This window comes from Leuresthes tenuis, unplaced genomic scaffold (genome assembly GCF_036924035.1).
Source record: "Leuresthes tenuis unplaced genomic scaffold, fLeuTen1.0.hap1 SCAF_6, whole genome shotgun sequence".
NCBI lineage: Eukaryota > Metazoa > Chordata > Actinopteri > Atheriniformes > Atherinopsidae > Leuresthes > Leuresthes tenuis.
In genome coordinates this window covers 9,174,989-9,201,056 of record NW_027325360.1, presented here as the reverse complement: position 1 = coordinate 9,201,056, position 26,068 = coordinate 9,174,989, and the positions used below count along the sequence as shown (strand labels likewise).

Here is a 26,068-nt window from a genome sequence, read left to right as displayed (position 1 = left end):
TGAAAATTACATTTCTATGGGCAGAGCGCGAACACACCACTGGTCCTCGCAGCTTATCCCGAGTCGCAAAGAAATGTGTGTATCTTATCTACCATGAAGCATCTAATACAGAGGTAGATTTTTTAACTGAAGAGACGGTGCCCGTCGTGCTTTTCACTGGAAACCCCCCTACCTCCCCACATTTTTTTCCTGGCGTTTGTTTCACGTTAAAGTCTGCCGTGGAACGGTTGTAACACAGGCCGCGAATCGGGTTCTGTTGCTGGGAGGAGACCACACAGACTCGCCTCCCTGCTAGCAATATTAGCTGGCTATGATGCGTCGCTTTGGCTGGTATATTTTCCGCACAGCAGGCCATTGTACCACGAGGCAGGTCCTTGGATAATTATTTACCCCAACAGCACGAAAGGGTGACTTGGAAATACACCACACCTTTCAAGGTAATGTCTTGCCAACTAGCTAACGTCATTCATGGTTCCAGTGAATGCAGCGGAGCTGCTGTACTGTACACACAAGCAAGCTAACTGTTAGCCGGTATTAGTTAGCCGCTCTTCATTTGCATGCATAGCCGCTTAGCTAACTCAATTTTAGGGAAATGTTCCGTGTCTGCCAATTGTTGTTCCCTTGTACATTAAGTTTAATAACGCCAACACACCATCGTTAAGTTATAGTTCATGTAGCCATTATCAAGCTCGTCCAGTAAGCCAGAAATTGATCGTTTACAGTAACGGGATAGTAGTGTTTTCGTTTAGATAATTCTACATTTTATGAAACCATAATATAGTAAGAAAGACAAACAACCACCCGTTGGGATCGTAGTTGTTTGGCTTGTCAGGTAAATTCACTTGCTTTTTCCTGTAAATCACCCTGACTGTTGTAGCTCCTACTGTTAAGATGATTGTAAATGTCAGAGAGCCACGATTCCCAGAATATTATGTCCAAAGTAACAGCAAGTAATCCGCCTTTCTAAAAACAAAAAAAATTAAAGGCGAAAGTCTGTATTTGATGTAGGCTTGGAGAAGCAATTACCCAGCTAATATATGCAAGGATCCATTCAGAACAAAGCTGGAAGTGTTGTTGATTAAAACACGAAGGGAAAGAAACACAGACAAGACGAGACTTGGAGCTAACTGGACACAAAATGATTTAAAAGAAGTAATTTAGACTGCTAACAATTGTCCCTAGTTGTGCAGACCCTGATTAGTTGCACAGGCCGAGGTTGTCTGGATAGTTTGCTTTATCTGCTATCTGTAAGACTCGTTACATTTTCTGTGGTCTATTTGCAAAGATAAATTACTTAGTTCACTGTAACTACAAATGATAGACCAATATCAAACATTGTATTATATTTGTGAACTAGTACAGTACATACTGGGCTTTCTGAACTAAGTATAATGACCAGACACTTCATCCAGAGCTGTATTAAATCAGAATGGCTTCACTCTTGGCTTATTTGAATACCAGGGGCTGCAAATACATGGTCTTCACCCTGTCATCAAGAATATGACATCATTAATGTGATATGTCTGCACAGATGCCACTTGTCTCAAGCACCACATGTAAATCCAAGGGACCACTATAATCAAGAGTCTAGAGCATAATTTTAAACAATATTTGTCCAAGTAATTCAAACACCAGAGTTGGTGAGATGTTATTTTGAGGATTTGTTGAGCCCTTCTAGTAGAGGATCTCGCTGCTCTTAGGCCATTTCAACGGGGATTTACAATGGTAGATTATAGATGGCTCATATTCCCACGTTATGCAGTTTCTCTTGGTCAGCAACTCATTGTGTATAATTTAGACTTTACCTGTATGTTTGTCTTTGAAGGATGGATGTTGACTTGTGTGCTGGTGGGGACAGTACCAGGCGAAAAGTAGAATTGGCTGGGGTTTCAGAAGGCACAATGGACGTCACACCTTTGGAGATGTATGACTCCGCCAGAGCAAAAATAGCTGCCAACCTGCGGTGGCTGTTTGCCAAAGCCTATGGCATTGGTAAGTATTTAGATTAGTATTTATCCAATTAAAACTTAAGTTTTCTGTTTCAGATTTGCATGCAGTTTTGTGACTTATTGTTTATTCAGCATTGTAGACTTAAGCGGTGGCATATTCCAGACCTGAGTTTAACAGAACCCTCGGATAGTTCTCGAGAATCTGCAGAATGTCTTCCTCATATTCGCATAAGTATGTTATTGTTGGAGCTAGCATTCTCAACACAGTGATAGTCAGCAGATGGTGGGGTGCTTCTGCAGACAATCTTTGACTGCAAATGCCCAGAAGAAGGACGTACTTGTGAGTGTGAGCACTTTAACCAGCACTATTTCCCCCATGACACTTGGCAATTGAAACTGACTCACCAGATTGTTTTGATTCTTGTCGGGTGGCCCGTGAGATTGAACCCAAATCAGGTTGAGCAACAGGCACTGAGGATTAGACTATTAGGGTATTTGTCACTGTTCTCAAAGCATGGAAAACCCTCATCTGCACTGCCAGTCACTCACATTCCGTGTTAAGATTGCATCAGCATTTGGAAGTAGGCCTAAAGACCAGACTTTCCTGTCTTGTCTGTGGCTGTAATAGTTGGATGGAATCAATTTCAGTGATGAGGTCAGTTGTAAGAACTTCCAGATAACTATAAAAGGATCTATTTTGCAAAGGCTACAGAAAGGGTCAGCCTTAAACTTAGTGCCGTCATTGGACATCTAGTTACTTGTATGATAACATGTATATTTACCAGACCTTTAACAACGGGCTTTAGCTCAGTTTGTTGGGTAACAGGTGATTAATCATCAGCGACTGAGATTGTTGCAGGATTATTAACATCACACATCACATTATTTTACTGAAGAGGTGCAAGTTATCGTGTACTGCAAGGTGTCTTTTTGTCATAGTGGATGAGCTTAGTCAGCTGTCTGATGTATAAGCCCCTTTACTCAGTGCTTTGCATGCCTGATGTGTCATTGTAACTGTCTCTGGTCAAATCATCAGCCGTTATTACAGAGGATCCTTTGTATTCTGTGGTCTCTTCCATATCTGTGGTTATTACACAGATTTCTAAATGCCATTGAAGCGTTCACTTCAAACAAATGAGACCTGAGTTTTGATGGTAATCCAGGTTATGGACAGGAAGTTGTTGTCTCCTTTGCATTTGCTTTTGCACATTATTTTGCTCTAAACCCCCTTTTGCTCCATGGTTCATTATTATTTTTATTTATTTTTTACTTTTCTGGGCTCATGTCGAGACACACATACCTTTGCCTTGTCATGTTGCTGTCATCGTAAACCTAACTAATGATGCAGGCTGGAAGATGAAGGAAGGGCATCTTAGTACAGACAAAACAAAAAGATGCACTACAGATGAATTTGGTTGGCGATGTCGTTACGTTATAATAGAATGCACAGCCTCAAAGCTTTGTTGGTCCAGAGGGAGGCAACTCCCAGGTGCAGCTCCAATTATCTTCCTCCCATGGGGACTCGATGAATTAGGCCCATTTTATTTTCACTCTAAGGCTCATATTGTGTTTGCTACGATGCTAATGTTGTTGGCTTCTGTACAGACACAAATAATGATGTGTTCAAAGTTGATTCTGTGTAGTTCTATTATAGATGAGTTCAGAGATTCTTTTTGGTGGTTCTGGTCTTCTGGGTATTTGAGTCTGCCAGCTTGTATATGTGCTCGTGCTCCCCTGTCCTGTCGCCCTCTGCATGAGCCACAGCTGCTCCCAGCTGGAGCAACAGACAGCCAGACACAACACTAGTGAGAGTGTGAAGCTGTAATGGTTGCAGGCACATTGCTGGCCCTTACTCTGCTCTGCCAGTGCTGATCATGGTATGGCCATTGCCATGGTTGGTTGACTGTGCTGTATTACACCCTGGGTTCTGTTGCCAGGCTCTTTCTTCATGCTCCACCCCATCCCAGTTTGTAGATTTTTCAGCCTGATCTGGATTGGAGGAAAATGGGGAGGGGGAGCAGCTGCCACTCTACATCAGCGTCATTAGAAATAAGTCAAACGTGAAGATACGAGTCGCCAAGACCCCTTTGTTTTTCGTTCACTAATACTCCCGCTGTCCTAACGTGTTTATACACTCAGACGCTGGTTTCCAGGAATGACCCAAACCTTTGGTTGTTGCTGAGGGTGTTTAATCTTGAGTTATGTATGTGAAATACAGAACAAACAGTCAAGCTCACCTGATCATCGGCAGCACTGTAATAAGGGCTAATTATTTTAGGATTGACATTAAGATTCCAACTTATTCATTCTCACAACAAACTCCTGTGCATTAGCAGGATGATTCGATGCATCAAACCAAAGGCCCATAAGTGCTTTCCTAGTTGCATCAGCAAATGACAAGACTGTGATAAACTGTGAACTGCACAGGGAGGGGCAGAGACAAAAACTAATCTAACATCAGGAGGGAGAAGGGCAACACTTTGCTTTACATGAACCAGGCAAACGAAAACCCCAACCTGTGAAAGTAAACGTTTCCCGTTTTGGTTCTCTCATATGGTTTTTATCGTTTGGAGTCAAAAATAAGATGATTAAAGGCCATCTTACACCTTCACAGAGGTATCTGCCATTTTTTAAAACACTGACGAGCAGACATGCTGTCCTCCAAAAAGCTAACGACGTGTAGTGTCGCTGTGTTGATTGAATGCTGATTGGTTGAAGGTTGGCATGAGCTGGTTAGAGCTGGGAGAGGCCTATGGCCACTGATTTCATAACAAAAGGAATAAAATGCTAACAGACTTAAATGAGGGAAAAAAGCACAGACACCACATGCACTGGACAGGTTGTATTATCTTTGCATTTAGTTTCACTCTAAGCAAATCTTTGTGCTTTGACTACTGTCTTTTCCACCACAGAGCAAAGCTAAAGCAGCAACACAGAGCAGTCCACAGCTCAGATTGTTCCACATATTCGTGAGACTGTTACCAAGTGGCAGCAAAACGTGCGTTTGCGAGGCACCGAGTGAGAGCAAACGGAGATCCATGTTCTGACCCTGAGGCCATGAAATAGCCCTTGTGCTTATCCATATGAACATCAAGGCTCTCACACAACTCACTTTCCAGTACTTACAGCCTCATGTTACATTGCAATGTGTGTGTTGGGCTTTTGCCTCCTTTCGCACAAACTGTTTGGTATGTTGCCATCCACAAAACCAGCTGGAAGAACCTGTCCTCCGGTTCCTGGGAACACTAGACTGCTGATGAGAGGCTCCCTTTATCCCTTAAGACGCTAAGAACACATCACACTCTTTCACTGTGATACTGAAGCTCAGGCAGGGTTGCAGATTTAACAAAAAACCAGCTTATTTCTATCATCCCAGCATGTTGTTCAGAGCAGGATGTCGGACAGGTTTTGTGGATGATTGGGGGCCTGTTTCATGTGTGGTTTACCTTGCTGTGTAAATTTGGCTTGTGTATGCCTCAGCTCGGCTCCTTTGCTGCATGCCCTTATATGGCTGTGGTTTTGGTTTTGAGAATGACTTCACATCCAAAGCAACAGAACCATCTCTTTAGGTCACTGTTTTCGCTTTGTTTTTGTGGCTCCAGCAGTGTTGGGTAAAGTCCACATTGTCACCCGAGAAGCCTTGTGGATTCGCAATGATCTGTGGCCCAGTTTACTCTTGAGGCAATATGCTGTGACTTATGATCACAAACACATACGTTTACTCAGAGTAAACTGAACTTGGCTTAGCAGAAGTATTCAATAGAAGTAATGTCCTTTGTTGGATTTTATTTCAGCCTGTTGACACTGTAGAGGTGTAGCCTGAGGCAGATGTTGCTGTTAAAGGTGTTTGACAGGCACCACCATTTTCCTGCTTCCTCATACAGTATCTTTTTGTAATCATACCAGAGCTAACCTGCGTGTGTTTTCAGGATAGCTCTCCTTTTAAGCTAGCTAATGCTAAACTGCACATACTCCTTAAAGAACACCTTTCAAAGCCACATGGTTGACTTTGCCAATCTCTCCTTCACAGACCATATCCCAGAGGACTTAAGGGACCCTTTCTACACTGACCAGTACGACCAAGAACACATCAAGCCACCCGTCATTCGTCTGCTGCTGTCCTGCGAGCTATACTGCCGCGTGTGTGCCCTCATCCTCAAGACGGAGCAGGCAGCATCTCTTCAGTCCCACCTGTCAGTCATCCAGGCTCTGTCCAGGAAGGGCATTTATGTCGTGGAGAGTGATGACACTCCTGTGACAGAGGGGGACCTGGCCTGTATGCCCATCAAAATGGTAAGGGAATGTGCTTAAAGTTTGGGATGCACGTGCTCGGCGATTTCTGATAAAACAACGTGGAAATTCTTTTGATAACTGAAGCGTTGGGCTGTCTGGGCTATAAGGCAAATTTTGACATTAGTACAGCGCCATCGCTGTGTGTCAGGGAAGAAGGAAATCAGGCCAGAAGCTGCATTGCCTGTAACATCACAAGCTCTTCCCGCCTCTGCTGTTATCTTACAACTGTGAAATCAGTGGAAGTAGTAAGAGCTTTTATCTTTATCCAGCCTTGCCACCAGTCTCAATCACTGGCTTTTCAGACACTTGGAGGTTTCTACTGTGTTGACTGTGTTCAACCTGTGGTTTAACAGGAAACCTCAGTTATTTCTTTGCAGTGTTTCACCATCCTAAACACTGCATAACAGAGTTTTACATGTAATTTGCTTTGTGGAGCAGGTTCAGATGATTTGGTTACACTGTCATCATTTCTATTCAAATTTGGAGCAGGAATTTGACAGACATGCAAACTGTGTAAAGGCTTGTATTGCAGGTTAAGACTGGCAGTGTTGCCTCTAGTCTATGTAAAACATACCTCAAAAATTTTCAGGATACAGGAAGTATCACTGAAAAAATAGAAAAAAATCTTATATTTTCCTTTTCTGGATATAAATCCCAACTCCCTCAGCTGGTTTCTGACAGTTTGGATTCGTGTTCTGCCCATGTTGTTGTGCATTGCTTTGAGTTTTGTGTCCTGACACTTTGATGTCTTTCTTGGTCAACCTGCATGTTTCTCTTTTACAACCTTCCCTTTTTGTTCGTACTTGCTCCAAATTGTCTTGGAGACCCGTTCCCTGCCGGCCAGCCTGCTGCAACAGCTCCCTAAGCTCTTCAAACGCCCTCTTTAATTGCAAACTCTTACATATTTAGACTTGTGCAGGCATTTTTTTAGAAAAGCAAATTACAAGGTGATTCCATATATTTCTCATCATGATTGAGTGATTCCACAATGTTTTACCCATAATGCCTTACTGGGGGAATAAAAGGTATATTTTACAAAGCCAGAATGTTCGGCTTTTAAATTAAATTATTTTGTGTCATATCTGCGTTTTGCTTAGTTTTTACTCAATTAATAATCTTATTTAAACATCCTCCAGTTGTGGAGATTCCATAATCTTAGCACCAGGCTTTATGTTTCTCAGTCTCAGCAAGAGCCCTTCATACAGGACAAGATCATCACCAACCAGCTCGCTTGCTCTCCCCCCATCTTTCTTCCTTTTGTTACCGTGGTAACCAGCATTAGTGTAGAGCAGGCCTTCCTTCTGCAGGCTGGCTTTTAAATGATGTGCGTCTGCTTTTCCTGCTAGAGGCCTGACAAAATAATCCATGCAGGCCCTCGTGGAAGCAGCCAGACACAAAGCACAGTGAGGGGATGGAAAATCCTGAGCAGGACACCGCTTATCTCCATTGGTGTGCTGGAACCTGCCTACCGCTTTGCTGACTCAACAAGGCGTTTCCATAGAAACCTGCATTTTCGTGCTTTGATTATGCGTCTGCCTTTGTGAATGAAGGAGATCTTCTACTTGCAGACAGTCCCTCTGCGTCTTGTCTGGCTTGTATTGGGGTAACAGCTAGGTCTTGTAAAGCCTCTTTCTCTTGAGTCAGCTGTGGCTGTTTTATGTGTGCACGTGTCCACGGGGCGTCTGTGTGCACGCAGAGCTTGGGGCAACCTGCTCCCCATGGGGGTTGCTTGCTGTGTTGATGAAGGGCAGATTGAGAACAAAAGAAAAGATGGAGCAACAGATCATGCTGTGATAGTTACCGTTTTGTGTATTTGAGATCCACTTACTGACACCAAAGTGTTAAAGGTAGCTTGTTATAGGCTTTTTTGTGATGCTTTTCTTTCTTACTTTAGTAAAAGGAATTAAACTAGCTCTTTTGGTTTTATTTTCATCAGGTTTAGAATAAGAAACTTTCACTTACCTACAATGCACTAATTCTAGCCTACTATAACTTTTTTTGTATGTTATGTTAATAATAGACCCTTAAGTTACTGACGCCTTGTGTTTTGTGACATGACAAACTAAGCAGTCGTGCTCTGGGTGATTTAAAAGATCCACACTTCAGAACCTGAACACTCTTTAGCTTTCCGTATCCTATTCTCCCTTTTTCTAATATTCGTGTATGTATTTTTGGGAGTATATTTTCTGTTGCTTTTGTCCACTTAGGTCATGTTGTGGTGAAAGCTCTGAATAGCTCTCATTCATTATGTTAATGAGCCTAATCTCTGTGCACTTCCATCACCAATTGGATTAGACTGGCAGCACGTTACAGAAAGCACTGATTGAAACAAAGGTGTGTGTTTATACATTTGCTCTGTATTAGTTCTGAGAGTTTCAACATTGGCTGTATTATGCAGAATAAGATTAACCCTAAAACAATTACTTTTCACAAAGGATTAGACCTTTTTTTTTATTGCACGCTTGGTTTAACATCTGTTGGCATGAATCGATGTTTTTACTGGCAGGTATCAGATGTCAGACCATTCGGAGCCGGCATGCCCCATGCTGGGCCTTTTGATTGCATAATGATAAAGAGAGCTGGTTTAAGATTGGACACCCACTGAGCTAAATGAGAGATTTCATCTTTGATTAAGCCATGATGATTATTTAAAGATACACGGTTGTTTAGGATCCACGGGATTGTCCCGTTTGAACTTTAAATGAGACAGAAGCCTTATCCCATAATTCTCATCTTTATCCACACGCCACAGTGGCTGTTAAGTACCCAAATCCACTTGTCACTAACTAGTGGGACTTGAGGATTACTCATACATACGTGGAGCATTTGTGCAGTCTACATTGGTTGAAAATGGCAGAATTTCCTGTGTAATGGATCCAGAAAGGAGTAAGGTTTGGAGATAAACATTCTACACCTGAAGTCTTGGCTGAACTATTGGTTGTTGAGTTTCATGGGAACAATGCAGAGGCCAGGATTTGACCAAGACCATCCTGAAAAAAAGACAAGTTTATGGTTTTTGAGCATTTAATTTTTGTTGTATGTGTGAGATTATACTTGAAATACAGTTGAACTAGCTCAGTATTTCATTTCCTCTATGGGTTTGTCTTATTGGTTTTTGTGGTGCAGGATGGCTCTGCACCTTCAATATCGTTGTCTCCACGGTGCAATGACAATAAAGTCTATTCTATTCTATTCTTTTCTATTCTAGTCTAATGAGCTCCTTAATATTTAGTGATTTTTAGGTAAAGCTCCATCTGCTTCTTTGTCTCCAGCTTCTGTCGTAATTGCACTGCAGACCAGGACAAAAATCCATTGACATTGTAGCGTGAATCGTTTCTCCTTTTCTGCCACCCAGAGTGCTCACATGCCTATGATTGATGCCCTGATGATGGCTTACACTGTGGAGATGATCAGCATTGAGAAAGTGGTGGCTTCTGTCAAGCGCTTCTCTACCTTCAGTGCCTCTAAGGAGCTGCCCTTTGACCTGGAGGATGCTATGGTCTTCTGGATCAACAAGGTTCAGACACACACACTCACACACACCACAGAGAAACACAGCAGCGTTTAGTCTTTGAATTCTCTAAAATGCAGCTTGTGATTGTGAGCGTCTACAGTGAGCACCATAAGGGTTCATTAATCTGTGTCACGTTGACATTTTAAGTGACAGTGCTCCTCTGTAACTGGACCATTAGAGACAGGCCAACAGATTCAAGTGCAGTCTCAAAGGGCTCAGGCTCATGTTGCACTTCCAATAACTCAAAGGCCTGTAGTAGCAAAAGCCACGCCACAGTGTGTCCATGACTCATCGTCATGTCCAACTCCATCTTTGTTCAAGAGAGGACAAATGTCTGTTAGTAGTGGACACTTCAAATTATCTTCAAATATCTATTCATTTTTTAGCTTTTAAAACAAGCGCTCATCACAGTTTTCCAGGTTCAATTTTCCCCGTCGAGTCAAATGTACCAACTTAACCGATTCATTTGTTTTTTTTTAGATTATATAATCTTCTTCCACCTCACTAATCAGCATCTCTGAAAGGTGTTAGCTTGTAATTGAGTAGCATCTGATATATTGCAACGTACAAACATGGGAAATTAGAGAAATTTGACTGGAGAATACTGAATTATTACTGCATGGGTAACCAGGTCACTAATTAGACTTTACACACCAGTAAGTGAATCACAAAAGACTGAAACAACAGTGTGAGTACATGAAAAGGGAAATCATGACCTAAGAAATGACACTAATGGTGCTTTTTGATTGACTACGAAGATTTTTCTAACTCTTAATCGTCCTGTCACTGCACTCCACGTCAGCATTGTGATGCACCTTAGAGTAAACAAACTCCCACTCCTTTAACCAGCAGTGGGAGCTCGCGTAGGGTTTAGTTTCAGTAAAATCTGGACTTCACCATCAGTCCGTCTCTTTTTTTTTTTTTTTTTTTTTTTTTTTTTTTTTTTTTTTCACAATTTTTTTTAAGGCTAATGTTAAAATCTGCTGTACACACTGTTGACATTTTATAGATCTGTTACACAGGGGTTATGTAATCATGGTGGGTATTCCAAAGAAAAAAAAGTTCACTTTAGGTAGTTTTTGTCTCTGTGCATGAGAAACTCTGTTTCAATCGATTTTGATGTAGCGGACATGTCACCCACATGACTGAGCATATGAATGATCTGCTGTTTTCGCTTCAAAAGAATAAACGTAACCAATTCCTGTTTGGATGAAAGAATAATCACAACATATCTACTTGAAAAGAATCCCAGAAGACCCCTTTGTTTTTCTCCTATACATAGCATCTCCCAGTTAATGGCCTTTGGGTTGATTAGAGTCACGCTGCGAAGGAAGCTGTACAGCACTGTTAGCCCGATTCTTGAATAATATTCCCGATAATTGGCCAGTTTTTTAGTGACATGAGCAGGCCAACCACCGTCCTTGTCATGTTCTTTGGATGTGATAAACAACGTGTGTGTGTTGTTTTCGGCGTGTATCTAATGTACCAGACCTATCTGACCTAATAGAGACGCTTTATCTGACCCACTTATTTTGTCCAGTTATGTCATCTTAAAGTCTTTGACCATTCAAGGACATGCATTGCGTTGTATGAGCAGAGTGGAAAAGTACAAACTAGGAACATGTGTTATTTAGAAAAATACAGAATATGAATACATAATGTCTAAGAACAAAGCCAATTATAACAGCAGGTTTTAGAGGTCTGATGTTTAAATGGGGAACCACTTTTCATTGAAGATGGTCATTATAGATGAATACTTACTCTTTTTACTTCCGTGTGATATTTTATACACAATAGAAAACTGACATATCAAATGTTGAAAGTGAGACATTTTGCTATTTTCATTCAAAATGACTTATCTTGAATTTAATGGCCATAATCTGTCTTGAAAAAAGTTGGGACAGGACCACAGTGAAATTAATCCCTCTTCTTATGACAACAGTCTGTAAACATCTGGGAACTGAGGAGACCAGCTGCTGGACAATTGATGGTGCCTTTCCAGATGTGTAAGTCCTCAGTTCCATGTACGTCCAAACCGACAGAGATGAAGCTGCCTTTGAACTGAGCGCTGACAACAAGTTGGATGGTTTCACTCCTGTTTAGTCTGGAGAACACAGCATCCATGATTAGGATTTGTCTGACCACTGAACAGTTTATCCCTTTGCTTTGGTCCATTTCTCATTAGCTTTGGCGCAGAGAAGAAAGCAGCATTTCCAGATCACATTCACTGCTTCTTCTTTGCATGACAGAGCTTTAACCTGCATTCATGGATGGCACAGTGAACTGTGTTCACTGGCAAGATCTGTGGAAAAGTTTCTGTGCCCATGCAGGGATTTCCAAGGCAGAATCATGTGTTTTTAATGCAGGGCTGCCTGAGGACCTGAAGATCACAGACAATGCAATATTACATTTTGGTTGCGTCCTTCAGAGATGTCTTCAGATTCTCTGAATCTTTTGATGATCTGAAGTGCTGTAGATAAGGGAATTCTCTGTCTGCCTCTCTAATTTATGCTCTTTTTATGCCCAGTAATGTTACTGACCTCTTGTTAAATAACCTAATTAGTTGCAACGTGTTCCTCCAGCTGTTTCTTTTTAGTACCGCTCACTTTTCCAGCATTTTGTTACCCCTGTCCCAACTTTTCTGAGAGGTGTTGCTATTGATGAGCTAACATTTTTAATGAAATAGTAAAATGTCTCACTTGTAACATTTAATGCTTTCTATGGTCTATTGTGAATAAAATATTGGTTTTATGAGATTTGTAACTCATTTAATTCAGGTTGTTCTTTACATTGTACACCCTCTCACACTCAGGAGTATAAATATACTGAATATATAGTGAATCTGTTAACATTTCTCCTGCAGGTCAACCTGAAAATGAGGGAGATTACAGAAAGGGAGCACAAAGTCAAGCACCACCCCCTGGAGTCCCCAAGCCACCAAAAGGTAAAGCCACTCTGTGTGACTTCCAGTCACAGGAGTCCAAAAACTTCAATGACCAGAGTTCTATTTCCAACTGGGTCAAGCCGAAGCTTGTTTCAAGACAACAGTGTCCAAGTTAACATGAGAAATGTCTTTTCCTGATAGCATTTTGAAGCTCCAACCCTCTTGTTTCTCTGTCTACTCTGGAAGCAGTTCGGACCCTTTACTTTGTGACCTCTGACCTGTTAATTTTTCTGCTCCTGTTCCTCATCTGTCCCTCCCTCCCTCCCTTCTTACCCTTGCAAACTGGATAGTCTCCCTCCAAATGGTATTGGAAGCTAGTCCCTGTAAGTTGGATGCCAGCCCCCATACACCCATTCTTCCCCCTGATCCCCCCTGCACGCATAGTTTTGTGTTGATGTGCGGCACCATGGCTCATTGAAGCTCATTTTGTTTTGCTTGTGGCCAGTGTATTAGCAAGGGGGAGAAAGTAGACCTTTTCTCTGATTTCTTTTTCTCTCTCCTTCTGATAAATATTTCACACAGGTTAAGGTTATTCCAACCTTTGTGAAGTGTTCTAAAGATATTTCTTCAGCTATGCTTTATGTGCTGCCTCATTTCAAGCTCAAGTAGGCCATGTAGACTCTGTGCGTAAGTGTATGTGGTATTTGCTTGCCCAGTGAGAATAAAGAGCAAATCCCCGCTCACGCCTCTCCTTTGCTTTGCAGACCCATCCCTGACCACATCTTCACTGATCTGCTTTGTCATTCTCCCTGCAGTTTTTCCTCTTGTGCTCTCACACCATTTCCTATGTGCCCACGGTCTCCACTGACAGTATATCTGCTCTGTGTCAGCCTGATGTTGTGCCAGAGCAAGCCCAATGCATGCTGGACTCACAGGAGTTGTACAGATCGTCGTAGTCGGGGGAAGACGCGCTTAATGTTGAAGCTGTTCTGTGGTTGGGCTTTTTCTTACTGATCTGTCGTTGGTGTTTTTTTGTCGACCAACCTGCAGAAAAAACACTTATGTTGTGCAAATATTACAGTATTCTTTGTTATTTAGACACTTGTTTTTGCTTGTTTCTCCTGATTTGGACTTGGAGTGATGTGAGGTATCCCGGCTGGGGACTTTCTGTGTGGAGTTAGCATGTTCTCCCCGTGTATGTGTGGGTTCGCTCCGGGTACTCCAGCTTCCTCCCACCGTCCAAAAACATGCATGTTAGGTTAATGGGTGACTCTAAATTGTCCCTCGGAGTGAGTGTGAGCGTGGATGGTTGTGTGTCTCGTTTGTCTCTGTGTGGTCCAGCGATGGACTGGTGACCTTTCCAGGGTGTCCCCTGCCTCTCACCCAATGACAGCTGGGATAGGCTCCTTCCCCCCTGCAACCCTAATTGGATTAAGCACTTATAGAAAATGGATGAATGGATGGAGGTCTTAACCTTTTATGAATACAATTCCTAATAACCGGTCTATAACATAGAGGTCAAACTCAGGCCTGCAGGCCAAATCTGGTCCAAAGTGTGATTATATTTGTCCCGCGAGATAATACCAAATGTCTACTGGAGCTGGCCCGCCGGCAGACAGCGCTTGCACCACTAATACTACAAATCCCAGAATGCTCTACTGGTGTGTCAGTAAGGACCCGCAAGCGTCCCTCTTCTGTTGACATTCATTAGCGACTTCATGCTACCAGTCGCATCGGGTCACCCCTCCCAAAGATGGCCAAATGAAAGGTGGAAAACTGCTTTCTAGACTGGTGGGAAGCAGAATATCTGTTCATAGAAAATTATTGTTATTATTGTAATTTAAAACTTTTATTGAAGAAATGAATGCCACAGATGTGTCTTTTATTTGACATCACATGTGGTTATAGTATTAAGCTTTGTTTGTTCCAGATTCAATCTTTAAGCAAAGCTTAAGTTTGTTTCAGTATGAAAAGGTTCATCGCTAAATCTGAAGAGCAAAAACATCCTTGTTTATAGACACTTTTTCAATAGATATCAAGGCTGGCGTGTGACTTTCCCATGTTTTTAATATTTGAGTTTGACACCCCTGCTCTATAAGGTGTTCATTTTACTACTTAGTGGTGGTGTTGAACTGTGCATTGTTTTGTTTTTTTAATTAGGTCTGCACTATACATTGAAAACATATTATGGCAATATTAATAACAAAACCACATTTTGACTAGAAATAGAGCACGCAAAGGTGTTTTCATGAAGTTCTGCTTTTGTGCCTGCTCTGTACCTAACAAGCATGCACTGGTGCAGCAGTGGAATGCACCCGTGATAACTCACCTTATACTGAAGTATTAGTTTACGTATTGTAAGTCATCCCGTCGTCGCAATATTCAATAATTATATCACGTGTTTTCCAAATATTGTGGAGCTCTACCTTCAGCTGATATTGGGCTTGCCACACTGATATTGATGATATCATGATATTAAGTGTTAAATATTGTTATTGCGTTGATTATACACATGATAACATGGTTTAATCTTGGATGACCAAGTCAAAATGCAGATTGAGTTTCTCACTTTTGTGTCTAATCTGGTTTCCAAAAGGAGAGAAAACTCAAAAAACTAAGAAGTTAGTCTGATAGCAGTATATATCTTTGAGTCATGCAGAAACATTTTAAGTTAAATGCAGTATTATCAGTCAGGTCTGGATTTCTGTAACTCCAAATCTAATCCATTTTTGGGTTCTATAATTGGTGTACATACATCTTTTTGGCTTCTGTTTCCTGGATTTACCTCATCACTGAAAAAGCTCATTCTTACCAGCTCTTTAGAGTATGTATCCCAGATCTATCGGCGCGTTACAGTGCTAAAACTTACACTTATTTTTCCTAAGTGGGCCAATGACTACCCCAGTTTCCATCCTCGTCAGCTGGTTCACATTGCTTGGCGTTATAACTGGGGTTGATCACTGGCCGCCTTCTCATTAAAGCTGGAGGGAGGCTGACCCTCCTCTCTGTCCCTCATGTCACTGCTCTCACACCTTCACCTCCATCTCCTCACAAGTAATCAGGTCTTCAGGGTTCTCCCTAACAAGGCTGGTTATGTTATGTTTGGAAAATGATGTTAAAGTGGCTGCTGATCACTTGAAGAGGACTTTGAACTCATTCTGATTAAAATAAACACCTTCTGCTGTGAAACTCCTGGGGAGAACCCTGGCCTGACCTCTTCATTAATTGGCGCGAGCATTAACTGAAGGAGAAACATCCAGGGTGAATATATAGCTTCACTAACTCAGATGTGAGGAGATTTTCTGGTTGCGTACCAGTCATCGCTGTGAGCTTCATTTGCAGTTTCTCTCTTGGTGAGAGCACCTTGCTGTGTGTGTTTGAGCGAGCCCTGATCATCTCCCCCTGCTGGTTAGGTACGGTATCGCCGGGAGCACGCTTCAGGTCGCCAGCTGCCCTTCTTCCCACTGCTGGAAGACCTGATGAGGGATGTTTGTGACGGAGCTGCACTGCTCACTGTGGTCCATTACTACTGCCCTGACATCATGAAGCTGGAGGGTATGACGTTCTTCACACATACGCTTTCACAATTACTCCCACCATTTTATTTTCCTTTAACAAGCACCACGCTTCCTTTGATAACACATGGAATCTAATATCCACGTGCAATGCTATTTTTGGCACTTGCACATGGCTTACAGTTCCAGTCCACTCGGTGTGACATTTTTAGCTATCGGGTCATTGAGCTGTATCCTGATCTGACCTGTTCTCTGCCTGTCTGATCAGATATTTGCCTGAAGGAAGTCCCTTCCATCGCTGATAGCTTGTACAACATCCAGCTGCTCAGAGAATTTGCCAGTGAATACCTGAATAAAAGTTGCTATCTGACAACGGAGGACATGCTGTACTCCCCGCTCGTGCTCAAGGTACAAATGCCGACAGATATTTGAGTGCAGTCTTAAGTATACATCGTCCATCAGTGCTCTAACTTTACTACTTACTCAAGCGTTTGTGTTGTGTTTGTTCTTCGCGTAGCACAATGTGATGGTGTTCATCGCTGAGCTTTTCTGGTGGTTTGAGACAGTCAAACCAGAGTTTGTCCAGCCCAGAGATCTCCAAGAGTTTAAAGATGGTAAGTGTCGAATTACATAAAACACAAAGCTTAGATTTATCGGGTTTTGCATATTAGCAGCTCAGTTGTAGGTGAATCTGTACTAGTCGGCTCTCAAGTAATGTCATTAGAGTTTACCGGTCAACATTTTGCTCCTTCTCCTTTACTCAGCTCGAGCTATAGCTCATCCCAAGAGTGCCCGTCCATCAGTGCCCATCTCCAACGCCACCAAGCGCAGCTTCCTAGCTAGTCCTGGTGTGGCCGATAATCAGAGCAGCCCTGAAGTCTGTAACAGGTACTTCCTGCACCATGAAGACTCTGACCCCCTGTAAGTCTTTTGTTGCTTTCATTCACATTCCCCTTCACCATGACCTCCTAACCAGTTACAGTAGACCTACAAGGGTGGGTAGATACGCAGCAGTTGTTGCTCTCATGTTCTTCACCTGTAACCCTGTTCCACTGATTCTTGCAGTGAGTCTTTTTGCAGTTTGCTTGCCACTTGCTTGTCGGCTGTGTGTTAAAACATCTGGCTTGTGCATTGACTTTTGAAACATAAAGGGAGGCATTAGATTGGCTTTACATTGTGTTTGCTCTAACCTTTGAACTCAGCTCATTGACTGAAAATCACCTGCCAGATTCCCCTGCTAAAAGTCTTGAATTAATTTCTGTTTTTGTTTTGTTTTTTGTTTGCTCATAGTAAGGGGGGTCCAATGTTCAGCCCCTCCTACCCACTATTGCCCTTAAGACAGAGACAACAAAAACAGCAAGGAGAGGACAGTGCAGGTAAAGATGCGTCTTCACATCTTATGGGAGTGAAGATTCAAGTTCTACTCAAGTTATTCTTCTTTTCTTTTTGCGTAGGTCTGAGAAACCGTTCGAACTCCCTAACTCAGGTGGATGGACAACAGTCCAGAGGCTCCGTTGTAGCGTGGCCTGACAAGAGGCAAAGGTACCTGAAAATATGACAACGAAGTGCTTTTAATCTAAAACATTTTCTATACTTTTCAACAGAATTGAATCAAACACAAATGTTTCAGTCGGTCTCAGCAATAGTTACGCTCATATAAAGCAGAGGTTTTCAAGGACTGCAGATCCTCCAGATTAGGTTGTCTTTCTAAGATGTTTTACCAAGAATATTGCTGAACTATGGCAGTAATCTGTATATTTGAAGGTTTTTCCACTTGTTTTCTTTGTGCAGACCGCTCTCCACACTGAGCCCCTTCATGTTGCATTCAGCTGCAGACAGTGATGCAGACATGGCTTCTGGTGACAGCGTGAGTCTGGCACGCTCCATCAGCAAAGACAGCTTGGCATCCAATGTCATCAACGTCACTCCCAAACACCAGACCTCTGTCCACCAACCGACACACGCCGCCATGCGCAGAGTTAACGGCCACAACCTGCTGAGCAACGTCAACATTGAGGACGAGGAAGACACTCTGGCAGTCGCCAGAACTGATGGTGCCGTCGTCGCCAAACAGGTTGACGGGACACAAGCACCTGCCACAGGTGCACCCAAACCAGATAGCTTTTACTTAGAACCACTAATGCCTGCTGTGCTCAAAACGGCCAAAGAGAAGTCCGTATGTCTGAACAAGGAGGAGGAGAGTGGAGAGGTAAACCGGTCTGCAGGAAGGGGCTCCTTACGTCGAGGGGACGGATCTACAGCAGCCGTTCGTAGGAAAGCTCCCTCTGGTCTGAATCAAACATTTACCACTCCAGATGAGGAGGAAGACCTGTCCGAGGAGGTGGTGCAGCAGCAGGCAGATTTCCGACCAGCAGTCACCAGCAGTGTGGACTCCTCATCCAGAGAGCCAGCGGAAGGTTTCTACCTTCATTCAGATTCTGAGGAACCGAAGTGTGGCCAGGGCCTGGATGCTGAGCTGGAAGACCTCGACGAGGAGGAAGAGGATTTGGATGAAGCTCTTACCACTAAAGACCCAAACTATCCCCGGAAAGCATACAATGAGGAAGAAGAAGAATCAGCCAAGCTCAGAGAGGACATGAATGTGAAAGAGCATGAGGACAAAGACCTGATCGGTGGCAGTGGCCGTTCCAGTCCTTGTCTCAGCACACACTCGCAGGCCAGCAGCATGGCCAGTGGCAGCGTCCGCATGACCTCCTTCGCTGAGCGTAAAGCTCAGCAGCAGCGCTTCGGCAGCAACCACGACCTCCGCTCCAGTGCCTCCAGCTCCCAGAGGACCACTCCCGATGGATCAGAGAGCAGCGGACCCCTGGCTTCCTCCTGGAGGATTAAGAGAGACCAGAGCCCATCCTCCCCGTTGGGAGGATGCACCCGTGCAGGAGATGGCAGTGGTGGTGTGAATGTACTGGCCTCTGAGATTGTTCAACTCCGCATGCAGCTGGAGGAGAAGCGACGTGCCATCGAGCACCAGAAGAAGAAGATGGAGGTGTTGTCAGCGAGGCAGAGACAGAAGCTTGGAAAAGCCGCCTTTTTGAACATTGTAAAGAAAGGTGGAGGAAAGAGTGACACGTTACCCAACCCGCTTAAGGCTTACATATCTAAAGATGAGCTTAATGGGGAGAAAGGACCATCGAGCAAAGATGACATGTGTGTTGATACTCTGAGAGGGGAGAAAGAGGTGGAGGAGACCATCGCTCCTCCTGGTGCCTTAGAAGCAGACAAGAAAGGGAACAACGGAAGCTTTTATCTAGAAGAAGAATTGGACCTAAATGAGTGCAGCCGCTCCATTGAGCTGCTGAATGAAGCCATCGGCAGCATCCAGCAACAAATGATGCAGCTGTCAGTGCAGCAAGAGTTGCTGATGAAACAGAATGTACAGTCTCCACCCAGTGCAACTCCACCTCCTCCTAACACTGCTGATAAAAATGGTGACTCAAAGACGGGGCCGAGCTTTCATTTTGTGGAGCACCTCTCTGCTGCTGCGCCAACCAGAAAACCCCCCAAGCTCAGCTCAGGCCGGAGCGCCAGGTCCAAACCCTCTGAACTAAAGATAGCTAAAGAGCAGAGCCGGCAGGCTTCCAGAACCCTCACTCCCACCCAGAGCGGGTCAGAGGCCTTACCGAGCCCAAGACAGTTAGCTGGGGGCAGGACCCCCAGGGCCGAGCAGCCCGCCAGCCCCAGAAACCCCACGGCTGGAGAGGCAATCGACAGGCCAGGTTCTGGCCACGTCCGGAGCGCCACCTTCCGGCTACACGATGAAGCAAACGTGCGCCTGCCAACACGAGTAGATCTGACGTCAGTGGCTGCCCCAGAAGTGTCCTTTGATGAGTGCCTGTCCAGCACCCCCAGAGAGTCTGAGCTCAATTCCTCAGACGGTTCGGGGAAAGAGAACATGCCATCAGAGGAGGTGCAGCGCAGCAAAGCCCACCTGATAGAGGTGGATCTGTCAGAGCTGAATGCCCCCGAGGGTGAGGAGGGTGCCGAGGACGGCGATGGAGAGCAGAAGTCAGTCATGGGCTTCTTCTTTAAGGTACTGCGTTTTGGTTAATTTTGTATTTATGAGAATTTCAGAAAGTGTAGCGGTTCTAACTAGTTAAACTAAAGCTGCTTTTACTTTGTAGTGTTTTTGATCGGTCTAGATAATAATTTAGCAAACAAGAATCTTTTATTTCCCCCTTTGTCTGCTCAATAGACAAAATGGACAATTGGACAGTGCTTTATAATTCCTAAAGTTTAAACTTATCAGTTTACAGTTAAAGTTGCACAGCATTGTTTTATGATGACATTATGTTTTCTGATTGTTTTTCCCTGTTTTAGGATGAGCAGAAAGCAGAGGATGAACTTGCTAAGAAGAGGGCAGCGTTCTTGCTGAAGCAGCAGAAGAAAGCCGAGGAGGCTCGACTCCGTAAACAACAACTAGAAGCAGAATCTGAACTCAAAAGAGATGAAGTCAGGTGAGTGATTTTCCCAACATTAACTGATGATTTAGATCTTATTTCATGAAACAAAGTGCTAAAAGTCAGATGTTTGGTTTCAAAACCAGGCGGAAGGCCGAGGAGGATCGTTTGCGCAAAGAAGAGGAGAAGACGCGGCGGGAGTTGATAAAGCAGGAGTATCTGCGGAGGAAGCAGCAAGAGATGTTTGAGGAACAGGGCCTTGTGAAGCCCAAAACTCCCAAACTGAAGCAGAAACACAAACCCAAGTCTGTCCTCAGAGAGGAGTCCTCCAGTGATCATTTCTCCAAGTGCTCTTCCACACGTGAGGCTGTTACATCCCTTCTTTTACATCATTCTCTACATGAGCTGTTGGACACATTGGCTGACTGTTAGTTGTTTTCTGTTATTTTAAAGGTTTTTATTCCAATTCAACTCAAACTAGGTCTTTTTGTAGCAGCGTTTTTCTGTTTGAACCATTTCTTACACGGGTATAATTGGACTTTGTGTATAAATAATGTGTCTTAACATGGCGTTTTCTAAAGATTTTCTGTTTAAAAGTGGGCCTAAAGCGAGGACCTTTGACTACTTCATAGAATTTCACTTGATGTTTTGAGGACTTGAGTTGTCTCATTTAACATTTTTAACAGTAGTCACCATTTCAAACTGTTAAAAGAATTATATGTTACGTAAATAATGCTTAGTTAAGACTTCTTTTTTTATTATTTTGTAGCCGACAACCTGAGCAACGCCCAGTCTGGCTCCAGTCTGTCTCTGGCCTCCGCAGCTACAAATGAGGCCGACAGCGTCAACTCTGGCGGGGCCGGCTCTCAGCGGTACATTGCTCACTGATTATGTTTGTAAGCTTTTAGGAGTGAGAATAAGACACTGACGTTGGCTCCAACTGTCTTTTCTGTTTCACGGTGTGCAGCTGTGACTCCGTGGAGTCATTTCCAGGCAGTCGGAACAACAGTCGAGCTGCAGAGAGAGACTGGGACAATGGCTCCACTGCATCTTCCATCACCTCCATGGCTGAATACACGGGTCAGTGCACCGATGTCAGGGGTTTGCATTGCCATTTTTGATTTGTATCTAGAAGAAAACGGGAATGGAATGTGTCAAAATTGAAAATAAACGCTAATTCTCAAACGGTTTTGAATTTGTTGATATAAGAACTCATCGTACCAGATGTGATATAATGTCACAGGGTTTATATTAATATCTGGGAAGTAATTCCTCAAGAAGAGCTCTCTCCATTTTTCTCGTGTGGATGTCCACTGCAGCTTTTGTTGTGTTTGTTTCTGGTTGGGTCAGCATGAGCACCCCCACCCTCCGGGGACATCAGACAGTCTGGTTCATTTGCCTAAAAACAAATTAAATGTGTCTCTTTCTTGTTCATTTATTTTTTTGTTTGTTAATTTGGCTTTTTAAAAGATTTCCTCTTGTTTGCTTCAATATAGAATGGAAATGTGGCTATTATGTGGTTTACTTTTGTTTTGTTGTTGTTATAAGACCAATTTTATTTGGTCTTCTGAAGTTATTCATCAGTCAGATCGGCATAAGAATCCTTGCATGTCTGTTTACTTCTTTGCTTAACTGGCTTTCTTTCTTCAGGTCCCAAACTCTTCAAAGAGCCCAGCGCCAAATCAAACAAGCCAATCATCCATAATGCAATTTCTCACTGCTGCCTGGCTGGCAAAGTCAACGAGCCCCAGAAGAACCAGATCCTGGAGGTGAGGCCTTGATCTGACTGTTTTACTGATTGTTTTACCTGTTCTTCTAAAATCTCTTCAATCAAAAACTGTCCTTCTTCAAACTGGGACGTTTAACCCAACAACACCTGAGGTGCTCTTTAACCCCGGCCAGTGGACCACCAGCAGTGTTTTCTACACAATGTTGCTTCCTACACAGAGTACCTTTGAAGGTTTTACAATGAGACCCCAGCGGCTGCAGTCGGCACCAGAAACAGGCAAAGCTAAAATCCCAAAATGGAGGCAGCTCCCCCAAAATGTCTCCCGATAATCCACTGATCCATAATTGACCTTCTTTTAACAAGCGTCCTGACAGTCCAGTTCAGTAAAACTTTGAGCCCTCAAAAATCCTTTCTTCAGTATATTCACATCATTCAGATGATTTATTACTCCATCTGTCACTGTTCTTGATATGTTGCTTAGCTTTGAGCTCCTGTAGGAGCTTGCATGTCCTGTCCAGCAGCATTTTCGGAGCCTGTCTTTAGTTACGGTTATGACATGTGGACTCGGACCGGTTAAGACATGAAGCAGCCGACTGAGTGTGTTTCTGACTAATGGGTCACAACTAAAAGAAATAAACTTGTGCTATTGTTTATCTGCCTTCACAGCAGATAAAACATGACATGAAACGCTCCGGGAGCTTAGATATTCAGCCATTGTAACTTCATAGATTGAACCTCAGTTTCGTGCTTGTTGATAAATGTCTCGAAACGACAAATGGTGCCACATGCAGCGTGAGATGGAGGCGTATCCAAACGTTGCACCTGGTCAAAGTAAGCTGAACTGGACTTTAGATGAACAGAGGAGACGGCTGGAAAAAAGTAGGAAGTTTGTACAATTATGGTGAACATGAGCCGATTTTCACTCAAATGAAACATTTTCTTTTTATCTTTAATGTCTAAATCTTGATTATGAGTGAACGCATGGTGTTTTGAACCAGCTGATTTTCTCTTTAACTTGCTTCCCCACCAGGAGTTGGACAAGTGCGAGTCCAACCACCTGATGATCCTGTTCCGTGACGGTGGCTGCCAGTTCCGGGCGCTCTACTCGTACTTCCCTGACACCGAAGAGATCCAGAAGCTGACGGGCACCGGACCCAAGAGCATCAGCAAGAAGATGATCGACAAGCTGTACAAGTACAGCTCGGACCGAAAGCAGTTTACCGTCATCCCTGCCAAGACTGTGTCCGTCAGCGTGGACGCGCTGACCATCCACAACCACCTGTGGCAGGCCAAGAGAGGCGCTGTGCCAAAGAAAAGCGGGAAATAGCAGGTTTTAGACCCACCATCATCCAAGTCATCTTATCTCCATCTTGCTTGTTTCCTGAACGGACTGCGTCGAATCTCACCGCCAAGTTTGTCTGGAAATATACTCGGGAGAGTCCACATCAGGGGACACGTGGGCATCTTTGGGTGGACCAAGGCAGAATCAAGGGAAAAGATGTGTATGTGTGTGTGTGTGAGTGTGTGAGTGTGTGTGCGTCAGAGGTGATCTGAGGAGGGACCGGTGCTTGCAACAAAAAGAGGAATGCCGGCTGAATTTGCTTCTCCTCCCTGTGATGTCAGTGCGATCGGTTCAGGATTATTTTAGGTGCGGCTACTTTTTTAAGCAACCATGAGGCAAGCATGTGGCATTTCTTCGTCTTCTCATATTTAGTGAATGTTCATTTTTACATGAAATATTTATTAGTTCAGCACTGTCGATGTTGAGAGCTCAGCTGCAGCACTAAAATCCTTCCTTTCCTCCGGGAACGCCTCCCCTTTGGAGAAATGTTGACACGAGGCTGGGGAACACGAGGGGTGGGTTTCTGTCTCCATTTTCAGACAATCTTAAGCAGGGGACTTTTGTACAACCCTTTAGGACTGTCGGACGGCTCCGCTGCTCCAACACTCTCTTCCCGCGGGGGACTGTCAAATCAGGCTGGCATTGCCCATTTCTGCCTCACCGGGGATCTCCGAAAACCTGCTGCTCTGAACCGTCTTCTTCTTTAGTCACGAGGGAACCTCCTCCCTCAGACATCCGTTGGCCTTTCACCCATCGTGGTACTATCGTCTATTTATTCAGCCGCTTTTTAAACTAGACGCTGATCGTGTAGCACTGGATATGTGTATTGCAAAAAAAAATAAGGAAAGGAAAAAAAGATAACAATGGTCATTTTAAAAACATTTTATTTGTTAAAACATCCTTTTTTTTCAAGGGTGTCGAAAGACGGGAAATGATAGGCCTTGGTACAAAAAAGATGCTTTCTTTGCTTTGTTTTTTTTATTTTTTTTAATCAAAGCGACGTGGTTTAGAGTTAAAGCAGATGTTATGTGTTTTCATCATAACGGGAATTCTCTGATGTTTAGAGCTTAGTTGTGTTTTCTTTCCTTCTCTCCACTAAGCACTCTTGAACTGTCCTGTACAAAAGGTGCACTCATGAACACTTGTCGACGGCTTCTTTCATGCAATGTAACCCCCCCCCCTTCGTGTTTTCGTCAGCCTGTCCAGTCTTCATTCACACAAGCGGCGCACACTCTTGTTGTGGAGGGTGTTTCCCGCGCCCCTCTGTAACCTGTTCGAATGACAGTATTTGATATATTCCCTAAAAGGGTTTGTTTGTGCGGGCGGGTTGGTGGGGGGGCTGTGGTTCAGTCGTGTTTCAACATTAAAGAACATTCCTCCAAAGTGTTGACTAACACTGCCACATGGTTCTCTTCTCTTTTCTATTTCTCTCTCTCTCTCCTAAAGAATCAAAGTGCTTTTTTCTTTCTAGAAACCGTTTGTTGGCCTCGAGAACAACCAGAAGTGTTGCACGAGCACTTTACTTTCTGTTTGTTTGAAGATTTTACCTTTTTAAATGGTCAAATTTAAAAAGGTAAAGCTGGGAACTAATTCGAGACAATGCTGCGCTCCAGGAAATGTAAAAAAACGAAACCAAACACTAAGATTTAATACTGACAAATTGAAGTTGCAGGGCCTCCACTGAAACGATACTACTGCTGTCTCCAAAAACAACTCAATACTTGATTTGTCATTTGCTGCATTTTTTAAAGTTTTTTTTGGGTGGGGGTGGCAGATCTTTAACTGTACGAGTGTATTTTTATGTTAACTATAAGATTGTATTGGCATTCGGTCACCACTTTTGTTACACCAGTGTACTTTTCACCCATGTTGGTTTTATCTTTGATCCCATGCCATCTATTTATTTTAAAATGGAAGCACTGAAACTGATTAAATTTTCAGGTGAATAAAAGTCACATTTTTCATTTCTATTTTGTCATGGCTTTATTTTTTTAATTTAATTTATTAGACTCACTGATTTTCTTTTGCTAAGCTAACACTTTTAACCTTTCCACAACTAAACATCACCTTCCATTTTTCTTTTCTCTTTTTGTATTCTCATATCTTTGGTGTCTTAACGAGAAATGCTGCATCTTCTCTCTGGAATATTTCTTTTTCTTTCCATTAATGGGTGAAAGCTGAAACTGAGGCTGTCTAATCATCTCCTGGCCTCCCCTGGTGCAAACTGCCTCGCACTCCATCAACCAACTGGAACCACAGCTTTAATATCTGAACGCTCATTTCCATGGCAAACTGCAGACTGCCATGGCGACTGTGTTTCCTTCTTACACCTGGTTGTTCAGGTAACCACAGGACCGTCCAAACTGGTAACCGTCGCTCCAGAGTTGAGGTCGCAGACCCGCGTTCTCCCTTTTATCCGACTGCTAA

General features: G+C 43.4%; 1 protein-coding gene across 4 annotated transcripts; it reads left to right on the top strand.

Moving 5' to 3' along the window:
- camsap1b (calmodulin regulated spectrin-associated protein 1b) lies at positions 1 to 25,609 on the top strand. 4 transcript variants are annotated; one of them, XM_072387459.1, is made up of 19 exons: positions 1 to 437; positions 1,826 to 1,992; positions 5,980 to 6,242; positions 9,598 to 9,759; positions 12,620 to 12,700; positions 12,991 to 13,023; positions 16,054 to 16,195; positions 16,424 to 16,563; positions 16,673 to 16,769; positions 16,920 to 17,043; positions 17,446 to 17,531; positions 17,610 to 17,697; positions 17,947 to 20,203; positions 20,491 to 20,627; positions 20,717 to 20,931; positions 21,340 to 21,442; positions 21,538 to 21,650; positions 22,221 to 22,339; positions 23,330 to 25,609. In XM_072387459.1, the coding sequence occupies exons 2-19, from the start codon at positions 1,827 to 1,829 to the stop codon at positions 23,624 to 23,626; spliced, it is 4,623 nt and encodes a 1,540-aa protein (XP_072243560.1). In that variant the 5' UTR covers positions 1 to 437; position 1,826; the 3' UTR covers positions 23,627 to 25,609. The 4 variants fall into 4 exon arrangements, with proteins under 4 accessions (XP_072243560.1, XP_072243558.1, XP_072243557.1 ...); XM_072387457.1 differs by having other exon boundaries at positions 16,920 to 17,076; XM_072387458.1 differs by lacking the exon at positions 12,991 to 13,023 and having other exon boundaries at positions 2 to 437; positions 16,920 to 17,076.
- Positions 25,610 to 26,068: the final 459 nt, after the last annotated feature.